General features: G+C 35.6%; 1 protein-coding gene across 3 annotated transcripts in view; it reads right to left on the bottom strand.

Annotated features, from left to right (window-relative positions):
- Nucleotides 1-449: 449 nt before the first annotated feature.
- The window catches only part of KHDRBS3 (KH RNA binding domain containing, signal transduction associated 3), a 90,413-nt gene continuing 67,937 nt past the window's right edge, over nucleotides 450-22,925 (bottom strand). For 2 of the 3 annotated variants that reach the window (XM_086878250.1, XM_086878260.1), the window contains 2 exons: nucleotides 8,151-8,209; nucleotides 4,241-4,849 (listed from right to left, as the gene is read on the bottom strand). In XM_086878250.1, the coding sequence (XP_086734376.1) occupies nucleotides 4,758-4,849; nucleotides 8,151-8,209 (151 nt within the window). In that variant the 3' untranslated portion in view covers nucleotides 4,241-4,757. Of the gene's footprint in view, nucleotides 1,184-3,263; nucleotides 3,321-4,240; nucleotides 4,850-8,150; nucleotides 8,210-22,925 lie in introns of those variants that run through there. The other variant, XR_015283572.1, reaches the window with a different exon arrangement.

A 22,925-nucleotide genomic window follows, 5' to 3' on the forward strand; every position in this document is an offset into this window, starting at 1 on the left:
TTAGCATAGTGAGAGATGAAAGCAGGGAAAACCTCTCCAGATGGTAAGATTAACTGACAAAATCACCTTAAATATTCAGAGGTTAAAAATACAGGCTTTTTAATGGTCAGTTTTCTAAGTCTATTGAAAATTGCCTTACGATAATTTGATTGGTGCCACAGTTAATAGGAAATCTTATTTTTATTCACATCCCCACAACTTCAAAGCTATTTTTTAGTAGTCAGTATATGGAATTAGAAGTTATGAAAAACTGTTGAAGAGGCAGCATTTTGTTGTGAAACTGTCAACTGGTATTGTTTATGTTCAAAACAGCAACAACACAGAACCAAATTATGCTTTTGTTGGCAATAAATTGAGATTCAGCAAAGAAAAATGCATCTGATGGAACAGTAATTGACGAATGGGGCACACATGCTCTGCTTGCATTTACAAAAAAGAACACAAGTAAATAAATTATCAGAACTTTATTTCTGTTACAAATTATCACAATCACAATTAATATAAAACAGAAAGCACTGAGGAAACATGACTGTTGGATACAAGATTTATCAAGGTGTAAAAGCCTTATCCAAGACTCTACTGCTAGAAAACCTGTGACTGTGAATTAGAGAAAACATTTCTATGCATCAAACACCAAGTGAAAGAGAATAAGCAGCATAGTATTACTGACAAGGATTAAACATCTTGTTATACAAGTTTTAGAAGGAAATGGAAGTTGGAGCATTATTTCTACCCAAGAGTCTTGTCTGGAGCAGACTTGTTTACACTTAGCTATTAAGAAAAGCTTCAGCAGAAAACACCAATCTTCATTTTAACTTATCCATGTCATTCATACATTAGACAAGCTATTTCCAAAAGCATTTAAGTCATGAGACCTCACACGCTCTCTTACACTTGCTGCATAAGGCTAAAAAGAGTCACTAAAGAACAGGAGGTTGCGTTATTGCTTTGTAACAGGAACTTAGATGGAAATTCTTTATTGAGCTCCAAATAAAACATTGTTGCATCACTATACAGTTAAGAGTTTCAATATACAATGGTTTAAAAAGTGTATGCTGTTATACACTTTAAGGCTTTCATACAAGAAACGCTGAGCAGGATTTTCAGACTCGGTCTCGTCAGTGTCTGAGCACAGGGTAAGTACAGTGCTCTAAGCAGTCCGTAATTAACATGGCAGAAGCTCCTGAAAAAGAGCAAAATACACTTTATTTAAGATTTAAATAATATTTAAGATATTATTTAATATCTTGAGACTAGAGAGCATGAATTGTCTGAAACCTGGCAGATTGCAAGTAGAGGAATCAGACAATTATGCACATAATAAATGTATGGAGATCTAGGCAAGCACTGCAGAAACTGCTATCATTGAAATCCAGTGGAAATTTTATAAAAATTGTCAATAAAGATAAATAATTGATATGACTAATTATGACCACTAACATTACTTTTTTCACCAGTAACAGTCATGTGTCAGAATGCAAAACTACTAGAATGAAAACACACTTCTGAGTCTGTCACAATGGAAGAAAGGCTGCCTTCTACATTGGTTTCCTTTCATGTAGAGACCTTTCCATCCAGCTTATTTTTCCCACTGCTCAAAATCAAATGGATTTAAGAGACTGATCAACAAAAAAAAAAAAACCACAACCAAAAAACCCAAAAACAAACAAACAAAAAAAACCCACAAGAGAAATGTAACAGTAGAACAATGCTAGTGCATATTATTTGACAAAATGCCAAGATAAGTTTTGCACTGCAAAAATATAGTTTTGAAGAATATCCAACACAATTTGTTTGAACTGATGTAATTTACTGTGCACACACAGGACATGAGAATTGATACTTTTTTTTTTGAAGAGGCATGGAAATACATTTTCTTAGGAGAAATAAGATGTATCTATGTAGAGCATTGGAAGAAGGAAGACTTAATTCATATGGTAATCATTCTCTGGTGCACTTAGAGCCAGCCTCTATTATCAGGGAGATACATTTTTCTGCCCCAAAGGGAACCTTAAACAATTTAAGCTTCTCTAGGACTTCAGGGCACAGTAGCAGAGAAGTGGCACAAATCACACATGCTGATCACATGCTCATCCTCCATACTGGAGGCAATAAGAAAATATGGCACTAAATAAAAGAGAGTTGGATAAACAACACAGAACACTGAATCCACTTCTGATTCAATTATTTATCTACTAGCCACCCTTGCCACTAGGTATTTTCGTTTCAACCCCTGAAGTTTCATTCTGTCTGTTTAATATAATACATGATGTTTGCAGATGAGCACTTCCTAGGTAATTCATCATATTATGTGATTTAAGATGTGACCAGAAAGAGAGATTGTGCCAATTGTTATAAATATTTTTAAAAGATACTTATATATTCAGTTTTGGCACAGCAATTCTAGCAGTTGTTATTAAATCTCTGCCCTCTGAGCCCCAAAGGGGAGAAATCTTCTTCAAGCTCTCCTACTCAGAGTCCTTTGATTTAAGCCCTTAAAACACTCAAAACAGTTCTAAAGCCATTTTCTATGTACAAAGGGTTCCTTTAGCCTGTGACAGCAGCCTCTTAAATTTACTGCAGTACACAGAGGCAGTGCAACTTATGCAATATTTCACAGTACAGAGCTCTATTTATCTGAGCCTTGTCAACTAAAAGCACTGAGATCATGAGGTTAGCAGGAAGAATTACTATTCCAAGTAGAAAAAAAAAATCTGTTTTATTTAAAATATACACTATCTGAGCATAAAATCAGTTCAATTATGTCTTACTTTATATATTGAATTGACCAGAAACAGTAGAGCCAGCTTCTCTTTAGCTAATGTTTCTTAATGGATTTGTTCTCCCTTCAATTAATGCCAAAAATCAGTCTGCTACTTGTGCAGAAATGCTTGAATTTGAAAATCAGTTCACAGAATGTATTTTTCATATTTTAGATGTGTTTGCTCACAACATGAGTTTCAAATTCCTGTTTGAAAACTAAAAGCATCAAATTACATTCAGTTTCTTCAGCTTCCTCTGTCCAATCAAACACTTAATTGTTTGAGATATTGCCAAAGCTATGCACACCCTTCAATAAACTGCCAGGGGAGCGTCCACACACTGAGACAGCTCAAGGTCCTGATTAATTAAAGTTTACTACTTTCCCTACCAGAATTGACACAGACAGTGACACCTAACTTAAAGCTTTGTGCAAAATTAAGGACTCAATCAAAAGTTCCATTATCTATCTAATAATTTCACAGATGAGTAAAGATACCTACCAAAGTATCAGAAGATCAGGGTTTTTGTTCTCTTGGCTGTCCAAGGAGGTGAGTTTCCTGACGAGAGAGAGAAAAGAAAAGATGTTTTTACTAAATTTCAAAGCATTTCAAATAAAATCTAAAGAAAACAACGTAAATCAAACTATAATTAATAGAAACAATGCTTAAAAAAAGGCTTTAGATAACATTTGCAATGTTTAAGCTAGTAGAATTTATGGAAAAATAATATATTACAAACTATTGGTTATGAGGTTTTACAGTAGTTTAATAGGGAATAGTTTGTCCAAATTTAACTAGCTAAGCTAAGGCTTTTTAGATGACTAATACAAATTAAACGTTTTAAAATGAGAATTTAGGTGTCCTCACAAGTCTTTCCTACATTCTAAAATGAAACTTTCTAAGTTGTAGCCTCCCTGTTTTTATTGGTTATATTGAGATAACTTAAGTGAGATTAAAATCTTATTTGATTTATTTACCTTTGCAAATGAAGACCGTTTTAAGGGTTACACATCCTCTGCCTCTGACGAAAGCGACCTCAATTAGTCAAGTCAGAAATTCTTTAAAAGCTTTGTGTTTATTGCTTCCGGCACGGAGCGAGGTGGTCATTAACGTACCAAAATTCTCATAAAAATTCCAAAGTTGCACTAGTGAAAAAATGCTCAACAAGGTGAAAACTAGTCACATCTTTTTCCAGAAAATTCATTAGCTATTTTAAACCATTTTTTAACAAAAGTATTTTGATTTAATGTGGCACTCAAGCAGATCCATACCATCTGGATATTTTAAACAGCATTTATATCTACTGTGAGTATATAGAGAGATACATTTAGGTTTAAACCATTTTGTTTTAAAAGAAGTTGCACAATGTTTAATATGAGCCTTTTATGCTGATCGCTGTTAAACATTTCTCCCTGTTTACTACTATTTATGAAGTTTTATTATAAGATAGAGCATAAAATTAATCTCACACACACTGATTTTCTTTCAAAAGTTTATTTAGTATCAAGCAAGGGTAAAACTTTGCTTAACACTACAGAACATTTCAAGACTTGAGTTACAAAAACCACATTATTCGCATTTGTAGTTTGCTTCCCTTTTTACGCATGTTTGCAAAGAGAAAATCTAGCAAATGGCTGAAAATAAAAGCTAAAAACTAAATTGTTGAAAACCTTTAAAATAAAAGGTTACGCTTATGTTAAAAAGAATGGACTAACGTATTTAGTAAACCTATTTTTTGTTTAACACTAGTTAATCAAAGGTTATTTTTTTGATCACCTATTTTTTCAAACACAGTTTGGAAATAACAAAGTTCCTTGTTTTACATATCTTTCTGTCCAGGTTGTTCTTTCAACAAAATGTTTTAAGTTCAGTCCATCCATTCAGATTTTTTATGCACTTTGAGTTAATAAAAAGGGATTGTTCATAGAAAAAATTACTTTGAACAGTATACAGGACTGGTGGAGATTGGATATTTCACAACATCAGACAGTACAATCAGTATCTGGCATATGGCTGGTCTCTGTAGACTCCTTTTGTTGTCCTTGCAGAAGGTGTCTTGTGTCGTGAGTTGGTCCATTCTTCTTGCCCTACAAGGAAAGAAAATATGGTCAGAGCCCCTCCAACATTCTCAGATGCTGAATGTAATTTTTCTTATCTGTGAACCAAACAGCCACATCCTGTTAACAGAAACCAAGGTGTACAAGTCTAACACTTGAAACAAAAAATCTGGGAACAGCACATCTATCTGAGCTATCCCACAGTGATTTCTCAGCACACAGGAGCAGGGAACATGACAGGCTAATGGCAAAAATATTTACGGCTGCGGAAATTCAGCTGGACCTGCTTGTTGCAAATGCACAGAAATGTCAGCTCCCATAGCAGGCACACCAATAATTGCAATGGGATGAAATGACTGGAAGGTATGAAATATGCATAAGGAAACAAGCTGCCCTCAGAAATAAGTTTCTCTGCATCAGTGCCAATTTAGGCCTAATTCAAACATGCAAACCAAGCCTTGAGTATCACTACAAACACCTGAGGCTTTTAACATTCTAAAGAAAACATGTAAATAATAATATGCAAACATACACCTCCTCTGAAATGCAAGAAATAGGATGGCACATTATTAAAAAAAATATATTAAAAGCACAAGGATCATTGGTTATTTGAATTCTGGCTATAAAACAAGCTTGTAAAAAAGATTGTGCTATATTTAATGATTCATAATTCTACCACCTTTTAATGGAAATAAGTATTTTTAAAAAGTAGAAAAAATTATCTTAGATGAGAGTCAGACCTTCTATGCCAAGCAGTTGAAAAAGGGAAAACACAGGACTAAATGCAGAGTATAAGGAAGAAGTACTTAGGTACAGTTTAATGATGTAAACAAATGAGAGTATCATGTCACATCTGCCAGAGAAAACATAAAAAAGCAGCACCAAAAAAAAATCCCCCAAAGTAAACACACCTTAAAACAGTCTGTGTGCTTCCATACTTATTTTTGCAGAACTGCCCTGCCCTAAACAGACAGGTGCTCCAGTGACCCAATGCAATCCAGAAACTAAAGGCAGAATCCAAATATATAGTAGAATAAAACGTAGACATCACTTTGTCTTTCTAGTCCATTAAAAAAAAAACCCAAAAAAACCAAACAACTCAAAGAACCTCTGCACTTTTGAATGCTGAGGTAACTTGCTCTGACATGAGATATCTGAAATTAGATGACAAGGATCCCATATGTCAAGGGCTCAGTTTCACAATCCCTTCGCAGAAGCCTCATCCTAACTGCTTTTTAATAATGTAGGTGGTAGGTGGCTGCCTGCAGGGTCCAGGCTATAAATCATACCCAGGTGGTCAGGACATTGGCCTAGGAGGTAAAAGGAACAAGTTCAAATTCAGTGTAAGGCTGAAAGAATTAAACCTTCACCTCAGGCGATTTTCACGAGCATCTGGTAACAACTTCTTGTGCTTCTTCATCACACAGAAAGCAAGATTTACATTAAAAAAAGGACCTAAATCTATGGGCAGCTGACTGAGGGGTAGGAATTAAAAATATTTTAAACACTCCTGCAAGAACTGTTTAAATGAAAAGAGAAGTAGTAGTTACAGTTTAAGGGGAATACTTGCTCTTTTTCAAACAGTTCATCAAATCAGAAGTGCAAAGAGTTACCTTAAAGTTTCTCAGTTTTCATTTTGGTAATGTTCAGAGCTCCAAATCCTAAAAATACTGAAATTCTTCCTACATCCTCTGGGTTGTCACATGATGAATTTCTCAGAAGGGAAGTTCAGATACATCCTGCAAATCTGAATTTCCTCCTGGCAGCACTAGACAACTACCTGCTCACTAGGCAGTGTTACTTATTTTGAGGCATATAATGTTCTTTACACACAGTGAAGATGGTTATTCTTCTCTAACTCTGCTTTTAAGGGATATACTTAAGAAATTAAGTGTGCAACTACTTATATGTGCAAAAACTACAGTGGCTGCAACCCATAGTCATTCTTCAAGGTATTTATAGTCTTTCTCTCAACTTGAATAAATGTATCACTTAATATTCTAAGTGGCAGTGTTTTGATAAATAGAAAACCAATTTTAAATGCAAAAGCAATGAAAAATCCATATTTTCAACCTTAAATACTGCAATCAATAGCTCTCCCCCATCATTCTATCTACATTAAGCAGTTTCATACTTTTTTTTCCCCCATCAATTTTACATTAATGAAATAGTCTTAGAAATATCAGGTATATAATGGAAAACAGTTTATTTTAATGCTGAAATAATGATTTAAGTTATATATCTATCAACACCAACTGAAAGTGCTGAGGGACAGAGGAATTTCAAGTGACCTCTTCTTTTGATGAACTGTCTTTCTCCTTAAGCAAAATAATTAGTTTAAGCAGATACACTGGGCAAACTACTGCATTAGGTGCATTTATCACAACTCAGATAAGGTCATTTCAGTTTCAAGCAGGAAACACTTCCACATGGAGTTACAGAAATAGACCTCAGAAAATTTCAAGTGGTCATTGAAGCATTCATTACTCAGAATCACAACTTTTACACAGGTTACTAACAACCCTCAAATGTTTGAGATTTGAGAGACCTAGATTTTATTTCTCTGATCTCTAGCCAGAGACTTAACATTTATCCCTTAAGGAAAGGTGCCTTTTAAAATGCTTTATGCTTCTAACCCGTAACAGACTTCTTTAATTAAACCTGTCACCACCACACTTCTATATTATAAAAAAGAAAAAAGTGATTTTTACAACTGGCATATGTTTTTTGCTTCATTACTCATTGTTTTGTCTCTATACAGAGTAACCCACTGCCCTCATGTCTGTTAGCTACCTAAAGTACTTCCCTAACCTTTACATAATGACTCTCTGCTTGACTTCCCAAGACTGATGCATGGAAATGAACTAAAACAAAAGGACCATACAAGGCTAAAACACACTCAATTAGGCCCCAATTCAGGTGCAAGCTTCAGCAGATACCTACCTTCTACCAAGTCTCAATGCAAGCTGTGCCACACCAGAAGCATTTGCTTTTGGCAGTCAGAAGTTCCTGGAAATAGGTCCTCCATCCCCATTTTTTTTCCATAAATCTCATTGAATGTGATATGAAAAGGCTGCATGCATCATGATTTAAGTTTCATTTCCTCTGCTTCTTTGGTTTTAGTTTCCCATGACTGCTAACAGACCACAGAAGGCATTTTTCTCAATAAGTACCAGAGGAGCTCTGTGAGAGCTCAGGAATCCCTGAGAAGCCACTACCTGCTGCAGGACTAAGCCTTGTCTCACAGAAATTTTCCTTTCATTAAGTTTTGTGGTTTTTTTTCCTTTCAAGAGTCTGCTGCTGCAGTGACTGAGCTCACAAAGCCACTCACCGTAGGAGTCGTAGGTGTCTTCACTCAGTCCGTGGCCATAGTCGTAGTAATCTGCTCCACTGCAGGGCAGGAGGGGCACGGAGAGAAGGAGAAAGAAAACATGAGAAGAAATACTTATTACACATTCTACCTCTGAAAAGAAAGCTTGCAGGATATAGGACATGCCCTAAGAAAGGTAAGTATCCATGTGACAGTGATAACTGAGGTCCTGCTTGTTTATTAATTAAAAACTATATTTAATTTCGTTTAGGATTTTTTCAAGAGTGGATGAATTACATATTCATGGCCTGAAACAGTCCTCCATTTCATAATGATTTTTATATTTGTATTAAGACCCCTGAATGGAAACAGAAGAACAACCCTTATTACACATCATTCTATTATGCTTTCGTATTTCATTCAAGTCTAGGTATGTTTAGTCTTTTACTACAGTAAAAGTTTGTAGAATGTGAAAAGCAAATGCCTAAATATTTATTTTCCTTTTCTTACTAACCACAGCCAGCCTCAGGGCTGACAGTATTTGGAAAATACTCTATGAAATGATGCTACCAGATTAGCACTCAAACTTTTTATTTTCCTTTATGGATTGATTCTGCAAGGAAAGACCTTTTCATAGAATCACCTCCTGAGTGAGAAGGAAATCACTAATATATGATCACTAGCAAGTAATTACTGATATTGACAAAATGTTCCTAACATTAGATTGATTGCTAACAAAATAAACACCAGAGTGAAAATAAACAATTTATAGCCTTAACATGAATTAGCAGGTAAAGCATTTATATAAAACAAACAACACATCACAATTACTTCTGAACTGACAAAAGACTTCGCTGTGCTTGAGTTCTGCTTTAGTTTGTTTGTCTTTTTAAACTAAAAGTTTTAAACCCCTCAAAATAACCAGGCCAGAAAAAAATTCAGTTTTGGCATGTGCAAATGCTTACCTAAAAATGCTGGATGAGTATATTTTATTGCTGGGATAATGCTTACTAAAAAAAAAAAATTAACCAACTGCACTTTGAAGACTCAGAAAGAATTATCTCTACAAAACCTTTTCTCAATTGTTTCTCAGGCGATGAGGACCCCAGAATAAGGCCAAAGTTTGAATAAGAAGTTATTTTCTCCCTGCAGCAGCCAGTAATAAAAGTCTTTATTCTGACAATGAACTGAAAACTGACATTCACTACCCTTCCACAGAGAACTTATTTATTTTAGGACTGTGATCGAGTTTGGAAGTCTAAAGCAGCTGAGCTCCATCTCTGTATCTGTCAATTCTGTCAGAATGACTTTGTGGGGTCTCATTTCATAGAACTAATACAACTATTAAACAAAGAAATTACTCATTTTACAGCACACAAACTGCAAAACAAATATCAGAAAGGAAGGAACCTTTCACTTATACTGAAAGTACATCACAACTCATCTTTATTAACAGACAAACCCTTCAAAACTAATAACCTGTCTGGAAAGTACAAGGTACAATGAGACATAAACTTGTCCAGTGTAATTCAGTACTCCCTGCTCTACTTCATTCATATTCTATGAATAATGCCAACATTCTCCAGACAACTCTGTGTTAAACAAATCCAAAGCTTCTGATGAGAAAACCTCAAGACCCAAAGAAAAGGTACAGATGGTTGTGTAAGGAGGTCTGGGTGAAAAAGACCCCAAATACTTAAAAGATATTTTTTTGTTTAATTTGTTAGAGTGTGACTATTCTGTGGTGTTCACAACCAAGACCACTGCTAGTGGGTTTGAGTTTTAGAATCACAAAAAATTCTAGCACTGTATATGAACCCACAGTTTACAGAATTTTATTTTGTTTCAAAGCAACTGCCTGCAAAAAGCAAACTTATTCAAAGCACCCTTCAGCAATACTAAACTTCTAAACTGTACATTTTAACTCATTAACTGAGATAATTGAGGTAATTTCTGCTGCAAAGACTTAAGTATCTATATTGAATAATTCTTCCTGTGAAGAAAGATATAATATACATTTTTGCTTTAAAATCATCCTTTAGATTTAGAATCTTTTATATATAAATTCTCTGACATCGTATCAGTATGACTAAAGACTATCAAACTTTTTATTTCCTTTAATGGACTTATTCTGCAAGGAAAGGAAGCCTTTTTATAGAATCACAGAAAGGCTTGGGTTGGAAGGGACCATAAACATCACCTAATTCCATGGGCAGCAACACCTTCCACTAACCAGATAGCTCATGTTGCTTCTCTTCCTTTTATTTTGTCTCATAGAAAGGAAAAAAAAAATCCTCTAACAGTTAATTTTCTTTTTTATCTCATGTGACTCACTCCTTTCACAAAAAAAGGAGAAAACATGACATAGATTATTCCCTTTTTAACCCAACAAGATTAGATGTGGACTCTGCTTGGAGTGCTTTTGTTTTGCAATATGAATTGTCTTCATGAAATCACTTTATTTTTCCTCATTCCCTATGCATCTGCTTTTTTAGATAAATAATTGGATTACATGCTATAGCCGGCTGAGTTGTCAAGCATGTTCCTACAGCAATTAACACTGGAGTATCAGCTGTGATTCAGATCTTTTGTACACACACACCTTTTGCTTATATCCCCTCTTTTTAACTTCTTTTGTATTCCCATTCCAGCATAATGGCTGTGGGTTGACAAGAGAGAAGACAGAGACGGCAAAGAAAAATTGCTTTGATTTTCCATGTCAGCATAAAAACTTAAAAATACTTAATGCTATGGAAGGATTAAAAAACAACAATAAATTTAAGTATGTTGCTTTTAATTCCTGAGGGCTGGGCAGTAATCCTACCATGTTCAGAGGAAGTGTGAAATGAGGCTTGAATAGTGTGAGGCCAGGGGAAGAACCTCTTTTCTGTGTTAAGAGAAAAAAGCTTCAGACAGGAGCAAGCTCTGATTTTAGCACAGCAGCACTGATGAAGCAGAAATGCTTCTCTAAGGCTTTATTTAAACTAGAGGACTGGGAAGCTTCCTGCAATTTCTCTAGAATCACTACAGAAGTATCTTAAAATACTTTAATTTAGAGGTATTCAACATAAGCCTTCAAAGGCCCTATGAAAAATGACCTCAATTTCTCAGGCTTTTCTACTAAGCTGATTTGTTTCTGAGAATATCTTGATGAACCATAATAGAACAAATGTTTATAAAAAACAAATAGGAGTAACAGCTCCTGACATGACTGTGAAGTCTTAAGGAACTTTACTTTTTATACTTTATTAACTATTAGGTTAATCTACCTAGAGATACTGGAATATTCACATAGGACAGGAATCAACAGAAGAGTAGCTTCAACCCAACTCTCATTGGTAGAACCACCATCCCTGGAAGTGTTCAAGAAATGTCTGCATGTGGTGCTGAGGGCTGTGGTTTAACTGATTTGGTGGTGTTTGGTCAAAGATTGGACTTGTCTTGGGAGGTCTTTCCCAGACTTAATGATCCTGTGATTCCATATCAGAAGAGGTCACTAAGCTATTTTTGGGACAATCCTAAAACAGGCAGATCAACCACACACAGTCCAAGTGTACTTCCAAAAATGCACAAAGGTAGTAAAAATATATTGTACTTAATTCATGTGATTGCCACAGCTCTTTATATTTGATACAGACATCTTTTAGAATGGCCATTATGACATTTCTGTGTTTGGAACAGAAGAAGTGTGGCAGGGAGCCTGTTTGCAAAAGGGAAGATTAAAAGGTCTCTGACTGAAAGCTTCTAGTTTACTGGAAAATCCCAGACTTAAGCACTGACAGGCCTGCTATAAGCACTGAATGATCTGAAACTTACTTTGGCTTCTTATGAAAAACAGCCTTGGCCAACAGTTCAGCTTCCAGTAATGCTTATTAGGGACAAACTGACCAAAATCTTGGCTTTTTCTTTTTCACACGAGTATCACAAGTAATTCTGATCCCTTTAGGCAGAAACCAGGGCAGTTTCAGAAAGTGACAGTAAAGCCCTTGCAAACACCAAGGTTTCCTTTTGTGCCAAGGGAAGCTCCAACAAACACCATCCTTTGTTTGTGCTTCCACCCAGAGTTGAACAGAACAACTAAACAGAAAAAGCAAATGAGGATCTCTGTAGCCACAGTTCTATAATGATAAACCCTGACTGATATGATCACATCTGAAGAGAACTCTTCCATAAGCATAAGCATCTTTCCATCATTCCTGTCAGATCTTCATGCTCAGCTACTTCTGATAACAAAAAGCATCTGTCAACAGCAAACAGGAAGAATGACCAAGACAACAACCACTGCAGTGAAGCTTCTCACATCTCCATCATGTCTCAAACACTGAGTAGCTGCTTCTGTGGACCACTAGAACACCCTATTCTGGAACCCAGCTTACAGCAGGACAGCAGAAATCCCAAGTTTGAAGGGGAGACACACATATTTTCTTGCACCTTGCAGATAAATTTTTAGTTAATACCCAGTTCTGCTGCTACTTAGTAGAGATTTCTTTAGTACATACTTTTATCCCTGCAGCTCAGTTTCTGTCTGTCAAACAGATAATGAACTCAGACAACAACTGAGACCCCTATGTGAGCATTTTATAAAATACAGAAAAACTGCACAATATTTCTTGAATTATAGCCTATTATACTCTCAAATAGATCATACAAACAGCAGATTTATTACCAGTAATCCTAAAAGGTGACCAGAGTGCCCTCTCAAGGATCCCCTTAGCTATCACTATTTAGAAATTACTTTTTATGGCAGAAATGAAAAATTTCACTTCTGAATAGTGAAACATCCTCAGAGGAATGTGCATTCTGGTACTTTCTACCAAGCACAGACCTATCTAGATACTTCTAGCAGAACTCTACACGGTTGCCTAGAGCAGTTTTACCATCTGAAATGTCCAGTTATTGCCGTCTCAACTCAATTAGTCTTTCCCTACTACATTCTCATAAGCTATCTCTCAAAAGAGGAAAGGAAAATGGCAATTAAAAGAGGTAACTGAAGCACATGGTGCAAATAAGGTTTCTCAGGAACAGCAGCAGCAGGAGCTACAGCTTTACCTTGTGACTATGAATAGGACACAGCAACAATACATCCCTGAACATGAGAAATGCTAACCATATGAATGTCAAAAACTCAATACATTTAGTACCAGCAGAAAAGCTATAAATTCAGGTTGCATAAACTCAGCATTTTGGTTGAATTGGTAAGAACCAAGCCTCAGACACCCCACACCTTGCCTATCTGCTTTGCAAAGCAGGTTGTGAACTGCTACCAGAGGAAGCTAAACTTGAAGTCTTTAACTATCCAGGTGTGTACTAATCATATTCCAGCTGCTAAATGGAGAAAAAAGACATGAAACAACATTAACATCAGAAAAAGATGTTTTCTTCCCTCTCTCTCCAAACAGACAAGATTACTCTGGGCTGTGGAAGCAGTAGAGAACAGTGATAATTCTGAGAGATAGCAGTCAAAAAATCCTCAGACTATTCACTGAAATAATGGAAAGATCTGGGATATTATTCCAGCTAATTCTTGATTATCTGCCAAGTTCTGCATATGTTGTTGTCAGAGATCCAAAACTATGTCACTTTTCACAGAATGGAGTACAAGACAACACTGCCTCTAACACACTGTCCTCAAAAAGTGCACAGGTGGTTTGTCACCATTCCATCATCACAAATACTGCTCCAGAAAATATACATCACACTGTCTTATCTTTCTAATTTACTGGAGGAACAAACTTTCAACACATTTCTAAAAATTTGGGGCCTTACCAGTTGAAATTGAAGAACATTTGAGAGAAAAGGTATTCCATCCTGGTTTTATATAACTTAAAAATAATGAAAGTGTCATCAAGGAATACATTTGATCAAAGATCAAACTAGGGCTGCATAATCCTAAGCTTTACCATTATCAAGATCTTTCCAGTACTTCCCTAACATCCTTTACACCAGCAGCAGGGTCCAAACCTTGCCTCTCCAAGTACAGTAAGGTAGGACTCTTCCTCCTAAGGACAATTCAATCCATTTAAATGCAAAGACTCATTTCCTGGCCTCATGTGAGCTCCACTACTTCTATCCACACACATGTTTCAGGTGCTTTATATACAGAACTCACGATACAATTCCACCAAGATAAATGTGGTTATGATGGTTACTAATACATTATTTTCCACCACCTATACTTGAACTATATCAAAATTGTGCTTAAGAGCATGATTTACAGCCCTCGATGTTTCTACTGAAATCAAATACAAGGACAAACAATTAAGACCAGTATAAAGTTTTCCTGCAGCCATCTCCCAGTTTTTAAGTTGTCCAATTAAGTAGGTATTTCCTTATCAACAGAAAGAAGCAGTATTTTTCCTTCCTTGAAAAGCAAACTGAATGCAACAGGGTACTCAGAAAACTGCAACTGCAATTACTGCTAGTAAGCAGCCAAAGTGTGTTGACTGTCACCCAGCAAAACAGTGTCAAATCTTCAACTACAAAACATATTCTGTGACAAAAATATGTTCTGAGCTGATGCAGCCCAATTTCTCAGTCAGCTAATAGGCACTGGCTTCCAACTGTGCACTTCCAGTAAAGTTCCTTCTTCACCCCACACCAGAGGAAACAAAATGCCTTTCCTCTCTCTATATATATAAATATATATTTCTACATGTCATTCTCTACTCTGCAAACGTAAATTTAAGATGTCCTTTCTCTAGTCTGGAGAGATTATGTAGTCTCTTTCCTTTTTCTTTGTATCTCTTAATCAAACTGCTGGAAAGTTAATTATAAAGTGAGATGTTTGAGAAGTCCTTCCTAGATGAATAACTTTAATTTGCAAGATTGATTATCTGTGTTCTGTCTCCAAAGCCCATATACCCAGCACCATTTCTATAGCATCCTGCTGATGCCTGGCAACTGGATATTCTCCCTTTCTCTTTGTTACCTCCATCCTTCAAGCATACAGAACCTTATTTTTAAAACAAACTGTAATTAATTTGAAGCCATCATATAATTAAGATTTTTTAAACTGTGACTGATTCCACAAGTCACACTAACAGGTAAAATACAGCACTTCATGCTTAAAAAATATTCCCCATTACTGATTTTTTTTTTTCCCTACATTGGACTTGGAAGATACACTTTGACCTCTCCCTTCCTCATGTTTTCACTTGTGTAATCAGTCAAGGAAAAAAAAAAATCGAAATCCTACCAACTACTAATCCTCTTTAATTGTATTGTGGAATTTAACCACCCAGATTAAGATGCTGTAAAATCACCTAAGTAATATTAAACCAATCATGCAAAATTAATACAATTTTTATGAACTAATGACTTTTCTTGATTTCTCAATACTTATAATTTGATGTTAATACTTTTTGTACTACTGGAACACCTGCATATTAGTTTTCTCTAGCTGTTTTCTAAATTTATTTTCAAATGCATTTTTACTTGTTTTCTAAATATGAAGGCACAGACACAGTTAAATTTAATAGCAAAACCATGAAGAAAAACAATTTTATTGACTACAATTGGCACAGATCAAGAGTAATCCTAACGTTTTTAAAACGTTAATTTTTAGTGAAGCCATCTACCAACATCACCATGAGGATTCAAAAAACCTTTTCCAGTTTTATGAGTGCACCATGAGATACGTTTGTGTTTTTTCCACCACTACAGCTGAATCATCTTAATCTTATTCCTTTTTACTGACATTTCAAACCAGATTTCTGTAAATCAATTAAAAAATTAAAATACACTAAATTCACAATTAAAAGTATCTATGCTACTGAGGCACTTCTGTATGCTTTACCTTGTCACATCTCAACGTGTAATTAAAAGGAAAGCAGCTATCTAAACCTGAAAAATTAGATCTGAAAAACTGCAGTAAATAATCTTTTTCAATAATACAAGCACAAAAATTAAGCAGGAAACTACATGCCAGGATTTTCATTCAAAACCTACATTAGCTTATTTATGCTAATGCTTTAAGGCTTTATTTTGCAGAATTATAACCACCAGTACACTCTGGTACATACCAGGTGTTCATAAACAACAGCAACACAAAATGCCAACCCTTTGCACGATCCCAAGAAATCAAACTCCTGCAGACTGATTTGATTTTTAAGTCAAAGCATGAAATACAAACAGCTACAAGCATTAAAATGGAGAGAATTACATCTTGGAAAACTACAGTAACAGACACTCGTTTGCATATAATGCATATTTATACATCCTGGAAATGCATGATTGCTGACAAACTCAACAATGTAAATTTAAAACACTGAGCATCACAAACAAACTGTTAGCAATTAACTTTCAAATACCAATAGCAACATCTCCATAAGCCAATTTCACATCCATATGCTCAGCTCTTCATGAAAATCCTCCTATTAAACAGGAATGTCATCATCTTTTGTGTGACTACTAAGCATAGTTTCAGAAAACACCTGAAAATTTAAGCTCTAGTGGGAAATGAGGAGGGTATTTCCAAGAGGAACATACTAAGATCAGCTTCTCTTATAACTGAAGTGCCTCTGGTATAACATAAAAAGCAGTACTTTGAGATTTGAAGGATTTTAGCACACCAATTTAGTTGTATTCTTCAGGCATCAGTTGAACAATGGGCACTTGGAAAATGGGCTGGATTTCAAGGTGTTTTTCTAAGTCCTTTTTTCTAAGTCCTTTTCAACACAAATCCAGTTTCTCCGTTGTTAGGTAACTACCACAAGCTACCAAACAAAATTCCTCAAACCTTTTACACCAAAGGGCTTTTGTGTATAGTCTTCCCTATTAGAAATAAATTTTCTGTCTTGAATCAGTCACTTTTGAAATAAATGGTAAAAAAGGTAATGGATGATAAAGGAGGCTCTGGGGGAACTTTATCACTCCCTACAACTACCTGAAAGGAGGTTGTGATGTCAAGGTCACTTCTGCCATGTGAGAAGCACTGGATATTGGGAAAAATTCCTTCACTGAAAGGGTGGTCAGGCACAGAAACAGGCTGGCCAGGAAACAGTGAAAATCTTAAAAGAAGTGTGGATGTGGCACTTGGGGATGTGGTTTGGTGGTGAACATGGGGGTTCTGGGTTAACAATTTTATCTCATCTTGGAGGTCTTTTCCAAGCTGAACAATTATATAATCCATAATACCATGTTTTTAACATGAATAGGACTTACCAGAGGGACAGTTATGTTTTTATGCATTTAAGTAAATGATCTAACAAAGTTGCAGCATGGAAATTCTTACTTTCAACATAACATCAACAATAAGCACAGAATGATTTAGTGGCACTGAATAAACTTAGGTGTACTAAAGAGAACTTCCCAATTCCCTCAGCTTAGATTAGGTTAACTGTGTGTCTCCAAGGCTCACAAGTAACTAGCAGGGATTTGAATTTATCGCATTTTGGTATGATTGGAAGTGACAGTAATTATAGTTAGATATTCACAAAGAGCAGTTGAGAAACACAATTTAAGCCAGTGGTAGAATGGTTGTTGCCAAGAGAAATCTACAGCACTATTAGGTAAATGTGGAAACCACAGTACAATGCAGAAAACTGCCAGCAAATCCAGCAATTTCTCCAAGTCCTAATTTTTCCATTTTTCTGCATGCGTTTAGATTAAATTCTGCAACTGAGTGAAGGTGAGATTGCTTTGACTGAAGATCTAAAATACTTCTAAAATTATGAATTATAATTAAACACAAAATGACTACATAAATGACTCATTCTTGTTCCTCACCAGACACTGGCATACAGCTACACAAAGTGTTCCTCTTATAGTTTAGGCTTCAATCTCTGCTGTAGGCTGAAAAATAAATCTAGAAAAACCTTTTTTTTTTCCCTAGGAAAAGTATCCCATTTTAAATGCTAGCAGACAAGCCTAAAGAAGTTCTTTGAAACTTCTGAGTGTGTGAAGCAGACAGATGGGGTTTGCCTACATTCTTTTTTGCACTACAGTAACTGTGTTAGCCATTCTCTCGATAGTAAACCTAAAAGCAGACAGTAAAGCCTCTAATGCTACTGGAGAGGTAACAAACCCAGCCCCCTTTCTCAGCAACCTTGCTACATAATCTGGATTTCAGCACCAAACGCCGTTCCCTGGCATGTTAACTCTCTGCAGCATCTGTCACTGCTATGAATGGTTGATCATAAGTACCTCTGTAGTCATCTCAATGCCATTAAGCAGATGGCAGTGCTAAATCCGAATGATGTAGTACATCTCCCTGGTGGACTTTGTTTCCATATACCACCATTATTCTACAATTCCTCAGTGATAAATCTTATGTATTCTAGAGAACATTAAACAGTGAGCTGACAGTGACAATTGATTTATTAGCATCCATTTCCCTTTGCCATATTATTGTCCTCACAAACACTTGTGCAGATCATGTATGGAGTCACTAAGGGACCAAAAGCACTTTGGCTCAATTTGAAGCCTATTTCGGAGATTTAAAATAACTAGATTTTTTTCATGCTGAAAATGTCTAAACTACAGTTTTAAATGAAGATTCAACTAAATCCTCTTAATTCCTCCACAATACTATTAGGTGAATTTTCATAATAAAATTGGTCTGGCATTAACACTAGGCCATTAAAGCACACACTATTTTCTGCAATAAATGCAAATAAATAGTTAAAATTCTAGACAGGCTTGGGAAGTCCTTTAAGACTGAGCTAAATTGTATAAGGATGCATATATGCTGGTGACAAGTCTACATGGGTCTCACATAGGCAAATATCAGCATCAGGAGTCACAAGTTTGGCTTTCACAATTACAATTCATATTTTACCATAAGATCCTAAAAAGGATTTTGGCACACAACTGCACACATGAAATACATACATATGTATATAGAAGAAATTTTAAGAAGGAATTTCTGACTACATAACATTCCCCTAACTGCATATCATGTAATCCTAAAGCCTAATTGCATATTGTAGCATGAAGTGATAGGATAAGAGGATATGGCTTCAAACTAAAAGAGGAGAGATTTAGATTAGATATTAGAAAGAAATTCTTTACTGTGAGGATGGTGAGACACTGGGAGAGGCTGCCTGGAGAATATATGAATGCTGTGTCTCAGGAAGTGTTCCAGGCCAGGTTGGATGGAGCAACCTGGTCTCCTGGAAGTTGCTCCTGCCCATGGAAGGAATGGAACTGAATGATCCTTGAGGTCCTTTCCTACCCAAACTGTTCTATAATTTTACAAAGCGTTTGCTACCCTCTGATATTCAGAAACTGCAAAATATTTTTTAAATTTTAGATTGTTTTGGTTTTTTAAAACAAAAGTAAACAATCCAGTTGATTAAACATCCCAGTTTATACTGACAAAATTATCTAACAATCCCACTGCAAAAAACTATACAAGTAATTTAATCTTCTAAAAACCAATTAGGTATCTAGTAAAGTGCAATACAGCTTCAAGGGATATTTTAAGTCTTTTCGACCATAAAAAATAATTCTGTTAAAGGACATCCTGAAGCACTATTTGGGGCTTTGTTGCATGAACAGGCAGCAGTGGATAATAAAATGTTCTAAAGGAAAACAACATTTTTTTATAGGATTACAGGGCGTTAAGATAGATGAGAACTCAGGAAACTCTCATGTTTCTCTGTCTGTTAGTGCTGTGGCAGGCTTTAACTCAAACTTCAGATTGCCAGGCACAAGGAAGGATAGAGTCTCACACAATGTCAAATGAAATACCAGTAAACTTCTAACTGCTAACACATATCAGCTAGCAGTTAGTACACACAATGGAGTCATTTATTTACAAAATAAACAAAGTCTCAACTACCTTAATGCACACAGAACTTAGGAGTTTCCTATTTTTCCTATCTGAACATGTCACTCATCCTAATCCAACTCAGATATGGCCATTTCTGGGACATACATTTGAAATGTCCAGATTAGAAGAGTAATAAAGGAGAGTCACACTGTGTTGTCAAAATTGAAGATTTGCTGTCATGCAATCTCTTAGAGATCTCCAAAATTCCTAAAGATATTTTAGATTCTATTGCAAGTTTTTGTTTTTAACAGAGAAATAACTAAATAAGCAAAATGTTTAAAACAAGAATGAAAACTTTTAGCTGTTTCCACCATATCACACATTATGCACTTAGGAGCATTAAGCCATGTTCCTGCACTCAAATTTAGTCATATACTAAAAGCCACTGCAAATAACTTAATGAGACAATTAATTTTCAGTTGACTACCTGTTTCTCTGACTTCCTCTTTAACACACAGTATTGCTAATGTCACAGTATTTCTAGAGAAATCAGTATCAGAAGACATACTAGAAATACTTCAAGATTACTCTTTTCAATTTAGTAAAGGAAAGAATAAGTTATTTCCACATGCTGGTCACCAAATGATGCATTTTAAACACATCACTGCTCTCCATGTACAAATGCAGTTTCCTCCCATACTTTATAAGGGAAAAAATCAAGAATAAATAAAGCTAAACTATGAAAACAATGGACTTCTCCCTACTTTCCTCCATAGTAAGGGCATTGTAATGCACCTAAATATGGTATCTCATTGTGGTTACAGAATATTTTGCAATATGGGCTATTACTTAATATTCACATCAAAGACAGGAATGCTGGTCTAGGTAGCTCAGATGGCTGTTTACAGTTATTACTTTTTGCTTGCCAATAGTATCCTAAAAAATTTTTCTGCCAAGCCAGAAAATATGCCAGAAAATGAGTGTTGATATCCTCTGAGAAACATGCAAGTGAATAATTTGTATTCTTTTACCACAGGGCACTAAAAGTCAAGTAATCATTAAGAAGGCAACAAATTCGTTAAAATCTAACAATATATGTTTTGTGAAACTACAGGTAAAATATAAAGTAAAGCAATCATTTTATGAAATATCTCCTTCTAGACAGCTAAGCACGTGCACATGTATCTAAGAATGTTATACATATTCTTATATATTAATCATTTACAAGAGCAATTTCATTCCTTGGGAGAATTACTTTTTTTCTAATTTTAGTTCAAAGGAGAAAAATCTCAGTAAAAACCTTCTTAATGCAGAAAAAAAAATCAAAGTAATGTTGAATTTTGGCTCAGGAAAATGACTTTGTAATGAAGTCCAAATGTTTGTGTGCAATAAACACATTTACTAACAGTAAAGCAGAAAGGCAGAACAGAACTTCCAACAAAAAAGTTGAGAACTACTTTGTCAGTTGTCTTTTGGGGGGGAAAAAAAAAAAAATCCATTACCAGCAACTGTTCTTGAAATGTAACACTCTACAGAGTCTCATATTTTGAAGGTTCTACACTACAGATTTCTTAAATCATATTTTTATCAAGCTTAGAGTCTGCAGGAGCCAAGAATGAGGCACAAAGGTAATTTCATTATTTTAGTTCTCAACAATAATGACACTTGAACTTTCCACTATGCTTTTTCACAATGACTAAGTTGTTGAGCACAGAAAAATATTCATTTACACAACAAAACTGAAGCTGTGTGCGACAATGCTACAGCAGAGCAGATGCCAGGTGTAAACAGTTTTGTTCTCAACTTAGCTGTAAACAGATCTGCGCTATTTCAGATAAAGCTGCATTGTAAAACTCACATATACTTGGCAGAAGGTAGAACAAATCTCTCTCAAATACACTCTTCAGTTTAATTCACCACAAGGGATTTATTAACCTTTAGGAACCTCAGTAACCCTACCTCAGAGGCAGGTCATAACTTTATCATAAAATTTTGGGACATTTTTAAAGACATTAAAACACCTACTATTGACCAAATTATGAATACTTGGTCTGAGAGAAAAAGAATGAAAATAAATTACAATTCAGTAAAAGGTGGACAGAAGTTCTGTTTCCAGACAGGCACACTGGAAATACCCAGAAGTGGAGATGATCATCCAAGCTGCTACATTTGTAATGGGATTTCTGCCATGAAGTTCAAAGCACATAAAGGAAGTACTTTGTACTTCACAGCATGTTTACCATTGTTGGGTCAGACTGTTACCCATAGAGTTGCCAAATATTGTCTGACTCCTTTGAAGAAAGCAAAACAGAAAGCAAAATTTAAAAAAAATAAAAAGTGCTTAAAAATACTGCTGAAAATGAAGCAGGAGAAGGCAAACAAATGGCAAGAGATTCAAGCATACAAGGAGTTCCACATAGGGTTAAAACAAACTGGCAGGTGTATTTTTCCTACAGGCAAATGTTGAAATGGGCAATGGGGTAGCCCCAGTGGCTCACTCAGCCTTAGGCCGTGGGAAACTTCTTGTTAGGTTGTAGTGAGAAGAATGGTATCACAGGAATTGTTATGTAGATAAAGTTATTTCACATGTGGTTATGCTTCCAGAATGTTCTCAATTCTCCCTCTAATTGGTTGTTGTTTTCCATATTATTTTGTATATTCCTAATCCCAGATCTTGATTGGTTCTCTGCCCTCAGATGTTCCACATATATTGTTGTGTCTGCCCAACCTCCTGGTACCCCATATGTGGTGCAGCTTCACTCATTTGTTGTTTTACTCTGTTATTCGAAGTTCTTTTCCAAGAGTCTCAATCATTCCTATCCCAATTATTTTTATTTGCCACTCGCCCCTGACCAATCCAGTCCCAGGGTTGCGCAACAGTCAAATACAGGTAAAATACTAAAATATAACTTTGCAAAAGTAGTTAGAAAATTTCATCAATTGTGTTTCAGAAAATTTAATACCTTCTGTAAAGTTGTCTTTTTTCTCCTCTCCCCTCCTTACCCAATCCTCCCTCCCACAATGAATCTGAAAATTTCCCTGAATTTCCTGAACCTTTGAAAATTTTGATTTAGGGTTTGGCA

The sequence above is a fragment of the Cyanistes caeruleus genome, chromosome 1, assembly GCF_971803275.1.
Source record: "Cyanistes caeruleus chromosome 1, bCyaCae1.hap1.1, whole genome shotgun sequence".
In the NCBI taxonomy this organism is placed as follows: domain Eukaryota; kingdom Metazoa; phylum Chordata; class Aves; order Passeriformes; family Paridae; genus Cyanistes; species Cyanistes caeruleus.